Genomic DNA, 14,356 nt, shown 5'->3' with positions numbered 1-14,356 from the left:
ACTTTCAAGCGATGCCATCCTGGACATTCTCCAATGGGCAGCGCACATCTCTATGCATGTTTGAGCCATACAAGTGACTATATTCTGGTGCTGAGTCTTGTGAGACAAGCATGAAAATACAAATCTGTATGGCTCAGATTTGCAGAGAGCCATGCAGTGCCTGTAGGAGCACAGAGTGGCTTGCTATGGAAGGGAAGAAGGAAGAGAGGAAAGCAAATCTTACTGGCTTCAGAGGGGTTGGTTGGAGACTGGGGCCTCTGAGGCTGGCTGGGGAGTGTGGGAGTCCAGGGCTGGAGGCTGACTGGGAGCTGAGGAATAGGTTGTGGGATGCTGCTGGCTGGCTTGGGTCAGTCAGGGAGAGAGTGAGTGTAGTCGGTGCTGGCTGTGGGATGTGGGTTATGAAGCCTAGTCTTGTCTTGTTATTGGTGACGCTTAGGGTAGAAATTGACAAAATGTTGCTAGTATGAGTTGGGCATTTCAGTATCTATGGGTAAGTGAAGTGATCCATCTCAGGTGGTGTTGCCTTGAGTGCCAAGTGCAATGACATCAAACTTGGAGGTAGTCCTCTGAGCTGACTTTGACCACATCAAGAGTAGAGTTAGATTCTGGTGTGGACAGTCATGTTGTTGATCATATCTCCCTCAATCCTGAGTTGATCTACTGTTTAGACCTGGGCCTTGAAGACAGAGTAGAGCCTCCATTCGCTAGGCTTTGATCAAAGCATCTGTCTCACTGAATTCCCATTCTTTCCTTCTGCTGAAGAATCTGCTGGGTTTAGTATTTACTCTGGTCACCATCCATAAAAGGAGAATCCCCCAGTCCACTATCTGTTGGAAGGTTTCCTCATCGAGTTCTCATTCCCCTGGGTCCAGCTTGTTCCTGCTGAAGAAGTTCGCCAGGATATATTCTTGCTTCCTAAAATGTGAGCTTTGGAGTGGTGCAGTTAATTTTATTCCCTCCAAGTGAATAGCCAGCCTGCCTCTTCTGCCAGCTATGTGCTGCTAGCATCTCCTGCTTGTTCACATATGACACTGATATGGCACTGTCAGACACAACCCTGACTATGCTTCCTTTTATCATAGTAGGAAGTGCTTCAGGGCCAGTCTAATGGCCCTTGTTTCTAGCCTGGCAGGTTCCATCTATCATCCAGCAGCTTTGAGCCATTTGGCCTGACAGTGATATCCCCATCCAAGTGTGCTAGCACCTGAGGTTATGACGACCCAATTAGGCAACTCTAGCTCTATGCCCCTTTGCAAATTCACTGAATATAAACCACAGACACTTATCTTGATTTATCAATTGAATGGTAAGTTGTGTTCAGAAGCTCTCATTTTAAATGCATATTGTGAAAAAGGAAAAAAAAAAAAGACTTGAGAGACCTATGATTAAAAAATTGAATGGGTAATAAGTCACTCTTAGTGGTTTAAGAGCAGCAATTACAAACCACAAATAAGCGAGTTGTATATTAGCCCAAAAGTATATGAGGTCTCATTTCTCGTAATCATTTGAATTTCCTATGTATATGGTATCTAGACTTTAGCAGGAAGGACTTCATCTATGGACACTTGAATCAATCTGTTCCCTCCTTCCAGTTACTCAGCTGGCCCTGGCAGAACAAGACCCGATCCTGATGCCAGGAACAATGCTCCACCACTGTCCCCAGAGCACAAGACTCATTAGTCCATGGATCACATTAAAACCTTCTTTTCATCCCTCTTTCCATACCAGCACATCCCATTATCACAATTCCAGGAGCACCACCTCCACCAACCTCCTCCTCTGAGGAACCAAGATCTCCCGTACAGGAGATCAATACTTGTACTGGAGATCTCGGTCAATACCATCCTGAGAGCATAGTCTAATCCAGTGATTCTCAACCGGTGTGTCGCCAAGAACACGCAGGTGTGTTGCCACACTTCCCGGTCCCCCGCTGACCCAGCTGCTCCCCAGTCCTCCTCCGCCTGGGCTTAAAATGCTGTCAGCCTGGGCGGAACGCGGCAGAACAGCTGGAGTCAGCGGCACTGGCATGGTCTCTTCTTCCCGCGGCCCAGAAGAGGAAGTGGTGAGCAGCGGTGCGTGTGCGGGAAGAAGAGACCATGCTAGTGCAGGCAGGATCGGCCTCAAGATGAGAAGAGAAGCGTGGTCTGAAGAATGAGCAACGCGGCTCAGAGAAAATCGAAGAATGTCGTCAACCTCCGCAGCCGATGGGACTCCTTGCTCCGCAAGGGCTGAAAATGAAGTAGATTGCTGCTGCCTTTAGGGTTAGAAGTGGAGGAGGCTGCTGCTGCTGCCGCTAGTTCAGGGGAGGGGGGGGGAGAGTGAGTAAATGAGCAAGCATGTGTGTTTGAGATCTTGTGTGTGTGAGTGAGATAGCATGTTTGTGAATGATTGAGAGCCTGTACATGTGAAAGAGAGTATGTGTGTGATTGAGAGCTGGTTTAGGTGAAGGAGCATGTGAGTATGTGAGTGAGAGCCTGTGTGTAAATGAGAGAAACAGAGAGAGCATGTTTGTAAGCATGTGAATGAGAATCTGTGTGTGAGAGAAAAAGACGTGGGTGTGTGTGTGTGATTGAAAGCCTTTGTGTGTACGTGTGAAAAGATGGACAGCATGAGTGTAAATGTGTAATTAAGAGCCTATATAAGTGAGAGAAAAAGCATGTGTGTATAGGTGTGTAATTGAGAGCCAATGTGAGAGAGAGCGCTGGTATGTGACTGAGAGAGAGGAGAAAGTTCCAAGCAAACCACCCCTCCTCCTGCTAATTCAAAACAATCTCAGGACAGCTGGATATCAAATGTTCCCAGGTATGCAGAGCAAAAAAATTTTTGTATCCTTATATTTCATTACTGGGTCTTTGTGTCTGCTATTTTGAAATCTTTTAATGGTATCTAGAAATTTTTTATAAATTTTTAAATCAGCTGTTTCGAAATAATTTGTTCTTTTTGTTAGTATGGTTTTACTGCTACTGATTTTATATTTCTTGATTTGTTTTATAAGGACTGGTGATGTTTTTTTTTCCTTTGTTGCACTGCATACAGAGACTCTGGCTATTTGTGGTTTCCAATTCAGTTTTTGTCTGCATGCTTCTAGTTATACTTTATGGCCTCTTTATTCTTTGTTAGCTGAGGGTCTGCACATGTGACTGAGGTGAGGTATTCTGCTGGTGTGTAGTTTCTGTGTAGGGCTCTATAGCAGCCTGACTTGGTCCGTTTTCCTAATAGGAGATATATTGGTGTCTTAAGGCCTGGTGTAATATTTTTAGTGTTGCCTTTTCTTAGGTAAGGTGGTTACTGTTTAAGTGCTGGAAATTGGTGCTGTTTTGGTGTGGGATGTTTACTATTTATGCAATTTCTGTTCAGACAGAATACGTATCTTTTCCTTGTGTCATTTTAAATAATAAAAATAATTACCGGACCTTTACTTTTTATTTCCGCCATGAATTGTAATGAGCAGTGTCACACATGTGAGCGTGGCCTGTCAGGTGTGAAATGATGGGGGAAAAAGGTTGAGAACCACTGGTCTAATCCGCTCACCGTGGTCTTCTGTGCCTTCCTACCACTCTCCAGGGGAGTCCTGGTCAGTTTGACTGGGATACCTTCCAACCCCCCCCTCCCTCTCCCCCACCAATAAGAACCACCTGAGCATATCTCACCACCAGAAGACCTCATTTACTCCCAGTTTGTAGAGAAAATGGGTTCAGCCCTTAAGGTAGAAGTCCAAAAAGACCCAAATTCCTGACTGGAGGTGATGGGAATTCTGAAGATCCTAGACATTCCTGTGGAGCCCTTTGCTCTCCTATCTCACACAATACTGGATACAGTACTGATGAAAATGTGGGAGATACTTTTCTCGGCTATGACGGTGACTTGCAAGATAGACCTGAAGTTCTGGCTGAAGAAATCGCTGAGCTGTGGCATAGCTTGTTAACTCAAAATTCTGTAGTGGTAGAGTCGACCATAAAGAAGGTGAAAAAATCCAGACTTCACTCCAATGCTATCGGTAAAGGACCATAATGTACTAGATGATTTCAGAAAGATCTTTCAGGGCTAGATGTTTATGGCCAAAATTGAACAGCAACATTTTTACATGGTCCAAGAACTCTACGACTGTGTGCAAAACTTAAAAGTTCTACCTTTGTGCAGAAACGGGCAAGATGATTACAACTCAGTTGCTCCATGGAAGAGGGCCTCCTGCGGTCTGTTTACGAAGCTTTCGTTGATGTAGCTCGTACATCAGCTGCTTCTATAGGGGCGTGATGCATGGCTTGGCTTCAGGCTAGTGGAATACATGCACTAAAAATTGGCAGAATTCCCATGCCTGGGGGATAACCTGTTTGGAAAAAAGCTGAGGGAGACTATTTCACAGACAAAAGAGCAGAATGTTGCCGAACAGTCCCTGACAGCACCCAGAGAACAACAGGGCATGAACTGAAATTCTTACCCTCAGTATAAGTGTTCGTTCTTCCCCCAGAGGCCATATAGACTATTTCAACCATACCTCCTGTTCCCGTACCAACCGCCGCACCAACAACCACATACCTCTCAGTCAAGGGGATGACAGAGACAGGGGCCCACAAAAGATGCAACAACAACCTGCTTCAAAGGCATCGCAAAGTTTTTAATATGCCTGCCACTACAGCCACAGATGCAGGTTGGGGGCAGAATCCACCAATTCCTTAGCACTTGTATCAAAATATCCATGGACCAATGGTTCTTAAAAATAGTTTGAGAAGGTTACCATCTGATCTTCTCCATCTGCCCATGGACTCCCCCCCCCCCCCCCCCCCCCCCACCGGATCCATCTCACCTCTTCCCCTTGTCTTAGGAGGCTTGCAAGGTACTACAGCAAAATGCAGTCCAAGAGATAGCCCTGCCATAGCACAACATGGGTGGTATTCACAATATTTCCTCATCCCCAAGAAGACAGGGGGACCTCTGTCCAAAATTGAACCTCAGATCTCTGAATAGAGATCTTTGCCGAGAGCAATTCAAAATGACATTGCGTAGCACAATATTGCCATTCATCCAGTTGAATGCCTGGATATGTTCCCTCAACTTCAAAGATGCGTATGAGCATATCCCAGTACACCCCTCTTGCTAATGTTACCTTTGTTTCAAAGTGGGGGAGAGCCATATCAATGTAAGGCTCTCCCATTCAGACTCTTGCCTGCTCCCAGAGTCTTCACAAAATGCCTAGCGGTGGCTGTGGCATACTTACGACAGGAATAAAACTCTTCCCCTACCTGGACAAATGGTTGATCATGTTGCCCAGCAAAGCTATATTCGTCTCCAGTGCCATGACCACCATTTGTTGCCTGGACTCACTGGTATTTTTTATTTATTTATTTATTTATTTAGAATTTTTATATACCGGCAATCATGAGAACATATCTTGCTGGTTTACATAAAACAGGAGTGCATTTTATACATAGGAAACTAGAACTATGGTGATCGAAGGTACAGTTACATTTAACAAGGGTAGCCTAACTTGGAGAGGGAAGAAGATAGGAGAGAATAGAAATGGTTAAATAATATACAATTTAAGTATAGTATACAAAATAAATGTTATATACAGGAGGCATGGTGTTTTAGGAGTCATTGGATTGTGTCATTGGGTTGTGTCCGGAAAAGCTTGCTTGAATAACCAAGTCTTAAGTTTTTTCCAAAAAGTTAGGAGGCAGGGCTCCTGTCTGAGGTCTGTAGGAATGGAATTCCACAGAAGAGGGCCAGCTGTGGAGGTGGCGCGATCTCTTATGGTAACGTGTCTGGTCGTTTTCGCTGGGGGAACTTGGAGGGAGCCTCTGTAAGCATCTCTGGTAGGTCTGGTAGAATTATGTGCTTGGAGAGGGAATTGAAGATCGAGGGTGGTGAGTTGGTGTATAGTTTTGTAGGTGATAGTTATGGCTTTATACATGATTCCTCATAAACTACGATAAGTCTGTACTCCAACCAGCGCAAAGCCTTCAGTTCATAGGGGCTCAAATAGACTTGGTTCAATCTAAAGCCCTTCTTCCCCATAACAGAACAGGCACTCTTTGCACACTGGTGTCTCAGCTTCTGCAACAGTCATCAGAGATGGCTCACCACATACTAGTACCCTTCACTTACCTTCATATGTGATACTTGCAATTGGGGTCTCAGGAGTCAATGGAGTCAATTTCTTAATCCCCTTTCCACCCTATTCCTTTTTTTTAATTTTATTTTTATCAATTTTCAATAATACAAGCAAGACAAATCTTACTATTTAGAAAATAAAAATGCTATAACACACATAAACCAAATTATATAAATCAATCTAGGAAATATGCATTTTTTGCATCAGGAAACTTTATAATGAGCAGGGGGGGGGGGGAACTTAAAGGAGATGTTTACTGAAAACATAAAGAAACAGGCTTAATGTTGTTATAAAGCAACCTTATATCATATGGATCCCTAGACCTAGAGATTACCAGGAGAGAGAATTATAATGCTCCTAGAATTAATAAAAGATTTAAGCTACTCAGGCAAAAAAACCCCCATAACATTTATTTTGGGATCTAACAATACATTTACATGGGTATCTCAATATAAAGGAAAAACCCAGGGAAACTGTCCGATCCCTCAACGCAAGAAAATCTCTCCTTTCTTGCATAACTCAAGTGAAATCCGGATATATACTGACAGAAGATCCATAAAATGGAACTGTCAGACGTGAAGTGTTTTTTGTTTTTTTTTCATGACTTCACTCAATTCTTTCTCAGAGATAAACGACACCAGGAAAGTTGCTTGCTCATAAAACTCAGCCATGGAATCTTCCAAAAACTGAGTTAGATTTTCCAATATCTCAGGACGGTTTTCCATAGAAACTCTATCTTTAGTGGAAACAGGAAGAAAAGACATCTTGCTAATGCAAGGAGTCTTTCCTTCTTCAAATTTAAGTATTTCAAGGAAATATTTTTTAAAAGTTTTATATAGGGGGGGGGGGGGGGCTCCCACTATTTTAGGAAAATTCAAAAACCATAGGTTTAAACACCTTGAGTTGTTTTGACAGTTTCCACACGTGGTTTAATCTCATTTAATTGACCTTCACGGGATTCAAGTTTAATATTGAGATTGTCCAGTTTAGTATTATAATCCCACAAAGAACAGCCCAGAGCAGCTACTAGGTCCCAAATTGCATCCAGGGTGACTGTTGATGGTTTAGAAGGTATTTGAAAATGGGAAACCCGAGAAGACTCGCCCATTTTCTCTTCTATAGAAGTTTCCACCAGTACTATTTTCCCCGATACAGCCATGGCACTCTCGCACACCTCCAGCTCCCTCGCGGGGGTCGATGTAACCGGCAGTGCCCTCCGATCCATACCATCAGAAACCTCTGAAGGTCCCACGAGAAGCGAGAGGGTCAACGGTTCTCCTCTCTGCCTGCGTCAGCACTCCATATCGCGGCTGCTAGAGAGAAATCAGGGGAAGCCACAACCATTGGACACCGAGGATCCGGGGGACTCAAGGTGATTTCCTCTAATGACTCTGATGCTCTTTCATCAGCCATCATAGCGGGGGCTTTCTCACCCTGTTCCGTTGCTATGCCGGGTGTGTAAGAGGTGATTAATCCTCTGCCCCGTGGGGGATTCGAGTCGGAGGGGAAAACTTGAACCTTTCCTTTCCTCTTAGTCGGCATTTTTAGAGAAATATACCCCCCAGCTCACGCCGCCATCTTGCCCCGTCTGTCCATCTTCTTCACACTATTCCTACTGATATAACTGATGAAAGAGGACATTCGCTGATGACTATGACTAAGGGTATAGACTGGTGCCCCACGTCATCCAGCCCCACACCAAGTGATTTTTTTCAACAGATTCCTCCACCAAGTGTTGGGGTGCACAACTACAACAATACAGAATACAGGGACTCTGGTCTTTCAAAGAAAAGGCATTTCAAATAAATCACCTGGAGCTCGGAGCAATGCACTATGCTCTTGCAGCATTCCAACACATGCTTCATGGGAAAAACATGATCCATATGAACATGTTTTTTTGCCATGTTCTGTGTGCACAAACAAGGGCACCAACTCATGAACCCTCTAGAGAAGCTCTTCAAATCTGGGAATGAGAGGATCGAGCTACTGCCATTCTATAGGCCACGTACTTACTGGTATCGCGAACACAGAAGCAGATAGACTCTGGATTTTTTGCCTGCATGAATGGCCCCTATCACAACAGGTAGCAGATGACCTATTCCACTGTTGAGGCCATCCCTGCCTCGACCTGTTTTCCACAGAATGGAACAGGAAAGAGAATCGCTTCGGTTCCATCTGACACAGTCCTCACTGAGAGGCTCTGGATGCATTTTTTTCTCTTGTGGGAAAAGGGCCTACTCTCCGCCTTTCCACCAATACCCGTTGATTCCTAAAACTGTCCAGAAATGCATACAAGACTACACCAAGATGATTTTGATTGCTCTCGTGTGGCCGAGACAACCATAGTATGCTTATCTTGTTCATTTTTCAATATGTCCTCAGCTCGCACTGGGATGCTGCCCAGACCTCCTGACTCAGAAAGAGGGCTCCTTCTGTCACCTGCTACAACCACCCTGAAACTCACTGCGTGAATGTTGAGCACTCAGTCCCAGCTCACTGGGATTTGCCAAAGCCTATTCAGGACATCTTCACTTCGCACTACTGGCTTGATGAATTAGCAGCCTCATATAGCTCGGTAGGCTGAGCAATATTGCACCAAGTAGCATCCACTTAGCTGTTGTCCACAAGTAGTCCGGGTTGCTAATAACTCATGCAGAGAACCGCTTGGCTGCAACCTTCAGCTTGGGACTCTCCACTGAGAGTGGCTAATCCAGATTGCTTATCTACAGAAAAAAAAAGAAAGTTTGCTTACTGTAAAAGGTATTTTCCATAGATAGAATGAATTAGCCATGCAAAACCCGCCTTCCTCCCTGGACAACAATCCAAAGAAGTCTACTGTGCTTTGATATAGACTGAGGAGATTCTAGAACATGCAGTCGCAAAGGAACTACCGCACATGCCCAGTAGAGCTGAAAGTTCTACTAGCTTGGAAAGACTGCTCTGCCTCATGCTGCCTAATGACGTCACCCACTGAGCATGGCTAACTCATCCTGCTACCTACAGAAAACACAGTTTACAGTAAACATTTGCTTTGACCGTGAATGGAGTGGTAAGAATGCTGCATCTTGATTAGGCAGTTCTGCCTGCCTGACCTTTTGAATGGATGTTATTTTGTACATGAAGGAGGACTAACTGTTCCTCTGTGAACAAACTTTTTTTAATTGCCTCATTTTCAGAAAAATATTTAAATGCCCATCAGTACCTTACTGAATCACTTAGCTGTTCAGTTAGGAGATCTCTGCTATTGGCTGTCATTTGCTGCAAGTTTGAATACTAATAATCCTATTGGCCATCAGGTTTATAATTCAAGACATTCTTGAAATAAAGGATTTAATTTGGCTTGTACACTCAAGCACCATTAAACAAATAATCTTTTACTCTCCATTGTCCCCCAGCTTCTTTGTAAATGAAGCAGCTTTGGCATAACTTCTTATTCTCTTCAATTTTGAGAAGAACATCTGTCGCAGTGAAATCTTTAAAAGTTAAAATTATGTACATTTTCTAAACTGAAATCTGGTTTACAATTGCAGTGGAGATGAATATTTAGGTCCTTCTGTAGTCCACTTGGTTATACAGTAACTTTATTGATCTCCAGTGAACTGCAGTATGGTTTAACAAAGCCTTTTCTTTTCCCATTGACTGACAGTTTTGTATATACAGTTGGCATTTCAAGCGATGTATGTAAACTTGCAGGAATTAACTTTTTTATGGTTTGTTTTTATTTTCTAGAACTAGTATTCATGAGCGAGTGAACCGAACAGAAAGACAATTCAGGTCTCTTTCAGCCAACCAACAAAAGCTACTTCCTCAGTTCCTTCCTCATCTGGACAAGATTCGGAAATGTATTGATCACAATCAGCAGATTCTGCAAGCCATTGTGAACGATTGTATGAATATGTTTGAAAATAAAGACTATGCAGATGATGTATGTAAGAGCTGTTTCTCTTTCACTACCTTAATAGTAGAAACATAATTGCACATTTGAGTTTATTACATAAAGTGAGTAGGAGCTGTATATAAATTGGAGATTTGAACCAATCATATTGCTTAATTCTTGTTAGCATCAAAGGCCGAGAAATACATGAACAAAAATTTGTTCCTATGCTTGCTATTTTTATGGCTTTTTGTACACTATATAGCCTTTTTTACTTTGTTCCTATGGTCATTTTATTGTGGATACCTTGTTTTGCCCTTTCTAACTTTCATTCAATATTTTGCCTTCAGTGTAGAATACAGATAGGTGAGCAAAAGGGACATGGATCCATGATTTAAGTGGTTTTTATTTTTTTCTGTCAATAAGCAGGCTGAATTAGCCATGATTTGTGGCTAATCCAGCTACACCGAATGGATTTCTCTCTCCAAATTGTGCATTTGTAGGAACTCCTTCACAGGCATTGATTCAGAAACCTCCTCAATCTTTTTTTTTTTTTTTGTCAAGATAGAGCACGGATGGTTACTTAGTTTCTCCTTTTTTTTTTCTTATAAATTTTTTATCTTGCCTTTTCTTACTATTACCTCGCTGCTCTGCAACATCCCAAACACCACTTTTCAGTGTTACTTTATTTATTTATTTATTTAATGGTTTTATATACCGCCGTTTATCATAATAACATACGCCTAAGCGTTATACATAAAACAAGATAGTAAGGTTTAACTATAAGCCTAAACATTATACATTACACGAGTTAACAATGGTAAAACTATTATAAAGAAAATCTCAAAGTTGGGGGTCAAACGTTGGTTAAGCTAGTTAAGTATGCGTAGCAAAGTGTAATTAATAGGCTAAACAACTTAGGATATTACTTAAGAGTAGCTTAAATATTTACATTGGAGAAAATTCTTTAGTAAGACGGGGAAAGATAGGGAGTGGGGAGGTAGGGGGAAAGGGTAGAAAACTGGGAGAGAAGGGCTGAATCAGGCTTTAAAAAAAAAAAAAAAAAAAAAGGAAGGAACTGGAAGGATTCTGTTTTTGGCCTGGGGAATATTCTGGAACCCTGCTCAGGTTATGTCTAGTAAACAGAAGCCCATTATGAATAGCTTCAAATCTTGTGTCTGTGCCAGATTGTCCATTTCTGATGGCCATGATAGCTGCTACATCTGTTTGGGGCCTGACCACAGCCAGCCAAACTGCCTGGCTTGCGATCTGATTTCTCTGTACTTTCAGGGAGGCCAAAATAGATGGCCTACATCAGGCACTGAGCTGTAGTAGGTCCTCCCAGAACCATGCTTTATCTGGCTCCCTGAGTAGCCACTTGAGCTGGGTCTCTTCCAAATCCTTTCCATCTGCCCTTCAGGGAGAACTGGACTTGGAGAACTGACATGTGTCTGCCAAATCCACAGGCACTTTATGGAGCCATCTGGCATATCAAAGAAACACAAGCAATGAGATGCATCGACACAAATGAAAAAAGAGGCCTGGAGCGCCTGATGCATTACTCGAAGCACATTGCATCAAAGCATGCATTGAAGCCCTTTGATGCTCCCTGTTCCATTGATGCACTCTATGCCCATTGACCCTCTTGATGCCTCGGATCATTTTTCGACACATTCAAACCTTCTAGTGCATATAAAGATCCAGCTCACTTGTCTCCATGCATTCAGATGCCTCCTTCCACCATTCCACTCAGAGGGAGAAACCTAGCCTTTGCCTGGGCTATCAGTCCTTCCCCATGAGCACTATGCCTACAAGATCCCACGGGCTATACTTTGCACACACAGCCCTACCCTTATCCCCGAGGGTCTGCTCGAGAAGATTTGTCTCCCAACTTTGATTGCCAGAACTCTGCTATTCTCACAGCTTCTAAGCTGAAGGCTTACACTTGAATTCCTAAGAACCAATTTGTTCCATCCTGCCTTTGTCTTCCAAAATGCCCCCAATAGTGGAGAGGGACTCCATCTTAGTCCTTCTTCTGGTTCAGAGGAGCCAACCCTCTGTGGAGGAACTCAAGGAGCTCTTTCAGACCTTGTTTCCCTGGTGAGAGAGCCACCAGCTTCCTTCCTGCCAAACTTTGCTATAATGCATACCTAGGCTGCTGTGTCGACATTTGCATCCAGGGTCATGCCTGGAGTACTGCTGCTGCCTACACTCTCCTCCTCAGGGGCAGCAGATTCTTCTAAATCAGAGGACTGACCTCCACCCTGGTTGTTCCCAGATCAACCACAGTGTCCTCCTGCCTTACTGCAGTTGTTCTATCACACTTGGTCAAGCACTCCATCTCCAGGGGAGTCTCCTGGAAGCTTAGTGGACTCCCCATTTGACCCATCTCCAGCCTGCTGGATCATACATCTCCACCAGAAGATCTTACTTATTCCAAATTTATTGAAAAAATGGGTGCAGCTTTCAAGATTGAGGATTGCAAGGATTCCGACCTGCATATTGAGATTATGGGACTGTTAAAGATTCTAGGTCTTCCCTCTGAACTGACTTTAGATGCAGTCCAATTCCGGATTTATTTATTTAAAAAGATTTATATTCTGCTTATGGGTCTGCCATGTTAAGTGGAGAACAGACAGATAATAAAACACAAAAATACTTGTGGGAGAATCCCAACTCTGGCATGTTGGCGAGAAAACTCAATCCCAAATACTGAATGAAGATGTTAACGGGATATGGTGTTTTGCAGCTGCCTCACCAGATAGTGGTTATCAAATCTGACCTCAAGAAGGCTAAAAAGACTCGTTTGCACTCCAGTTCCCTGCCTGGGAAAGATTATTGCATTCTTGACAATTTCAGAAAAAAGGTGTTTCAGTGGACCATGGTGATGGTCTCCATTATGCACCACCAGATTTATGTGGTTCAATATATCCATGAATACATACAGAATTTAAAACCATTCATATACCCTGACTTTAACGAGGGTCTCTCACCTCTGCCTCTGCTGAACCTGGAGGAAACCGTGCGACACCACCTTTGTTTAGTCTGAATCCTTTGATGTGATGGCAAGGACTTCTGCGTTTTCTGTCAGGGCACATCTTATGGGATGGCTCAGAGCAAATAATATTATGAAGGTTATTCAAGAGAAGCTTGTCTACCTCCTCTGTCTAGGGGACAACCTCTTTGGGGAGAAGCGAGAAACTGTTTCACAAATCAAGGAGCAGAACGTGGCAATTCAATCCCTGTCCACCACACCTAATTTACACTTTTCCATCAGGCAGCCATTCTTCTCATATAAAGTGCCCTTAATACTGGTGGTAGGATTGATAAAAGCACCTGGAGTATTGACTGCCTCTGCTGTCATCACAGTGACAGCTGCACCAGCAGCTTCTATCATGTTCCTATCAGTGGGACCACCGTTAACAGAAAGCACCTCAGGCTGAACTTGGCTCTAGTTTTTGATATTTATTTATTTTATTTAGTTGTGTTTTTCTATACCGGCATTCACGGAAGTTCGTATCATGTCGGTTTACATAAAACAAGGGGTGAGTAATACATTATAACGTACATAGCTAAAACGTAAGAGTATACATTACAAAAGTATAACAAGTGCATAGAAGAAAAAGTTACAATAAAACAGGGGTTATTCTAACTGGGATTAGAGTTAGAGGAGAGATGAAAAAGTTTAACAAGAAGTAAAACATTGTAGTGATTGGTTGGTATTGTCTGTTTCAGTTTAATAGAAGATGCTCAGTGTTGCTGCATTTGATGGAAGTGAATCATTAAGGGTCCGGAAATGCTTTCATGAACAGCCATGTTTTAAGTCTCTTCCTGAAGGTTGGAAGACATGGTTCCTGTCGTAATTCTAAGGGGATTGAGTTCCATAGTGGGGGACCTGCTGTGGAGAAGGCCCGATCTCTCAATGTTATATGTTGGGTAGTATTGTTGTGAGGTACCTGTAGATATTCTCTATATGCTTCTCTGATGGGTCTGTTGGAGGAGTGTTTTTTGAGAGCTATTTGTAGATGGAGTGGAGCCAGTCCATGGATATTTTTGTAGATTGTGGTGAGGGACTTATGAATTATTCTGTAGTGGATTGGTAACCAGTGAAGGTCTTTGAGGACTGGTGTAATGTGATCTCTTCTCCTTTTGTTTGTTAGAATTCTTGCTGCCGTGTTCTGTATCATTTGGAGAGGTTTAGTGTGGGATGATGGGAGGCCTAGTAGGATATGAGGAGTCATGAAAGTCCTCAACCAGTGGAGGAAAGAATCCAATCTTTTCAGTGTGGCACCTGATAATGAGCACTTGATGGGTCCCGAAAATCATCCAATATGGCTACCGATTGCATTTCTCCTAGCTTCCCACTCTAC

General features: G+C 43.0%; 1 protein-coding gene across 2 annotated transcripts in view; it reads left to right on the top strand.

Moving 5' to 3' along the window:
* The window catches only part of CARNMT1 (carnosine N-methyltransferase 1), a 110,043-nt gene that overhangs the window by 10,463 nt on the left and 85,224 nt on the right, over window positions 1-14,356 (top strand). For both annotated transcript variants that reach the window (XM_029616050.1, XM_029616041.1), the window contains exon 2: window positions 9,842-10,037. In XM_029616050.1, coding sequence (XP_029471910.1) covers window positions 9,842-10,037 — 196 coding nt within the window. The remainder of the gene's footprint in view (window positions 1-9,841; window positions 10,038-14,356) is intronic.

The sequence above is a fragment of the Rhinatrema bivittatum genome, chromosome 1 (genome assembly GCF_901001135.1).
Source record: "Rhinatrema bivittatum chromosome 1, aRhiBiv1.1, whole genome shotgun sequence".
NCBI lineage: Eukaryota > Metazoa > Chordata > Amphibia > Gymnophiona > Rhinatrematidae > Rhinatrema > Rhinatrema bivittatum.
The sequence above is the reverse complement of the archived record's forward strand: the minus strand, read 5'-3'. Positions and strand labels throughout refer to the sequence as shown.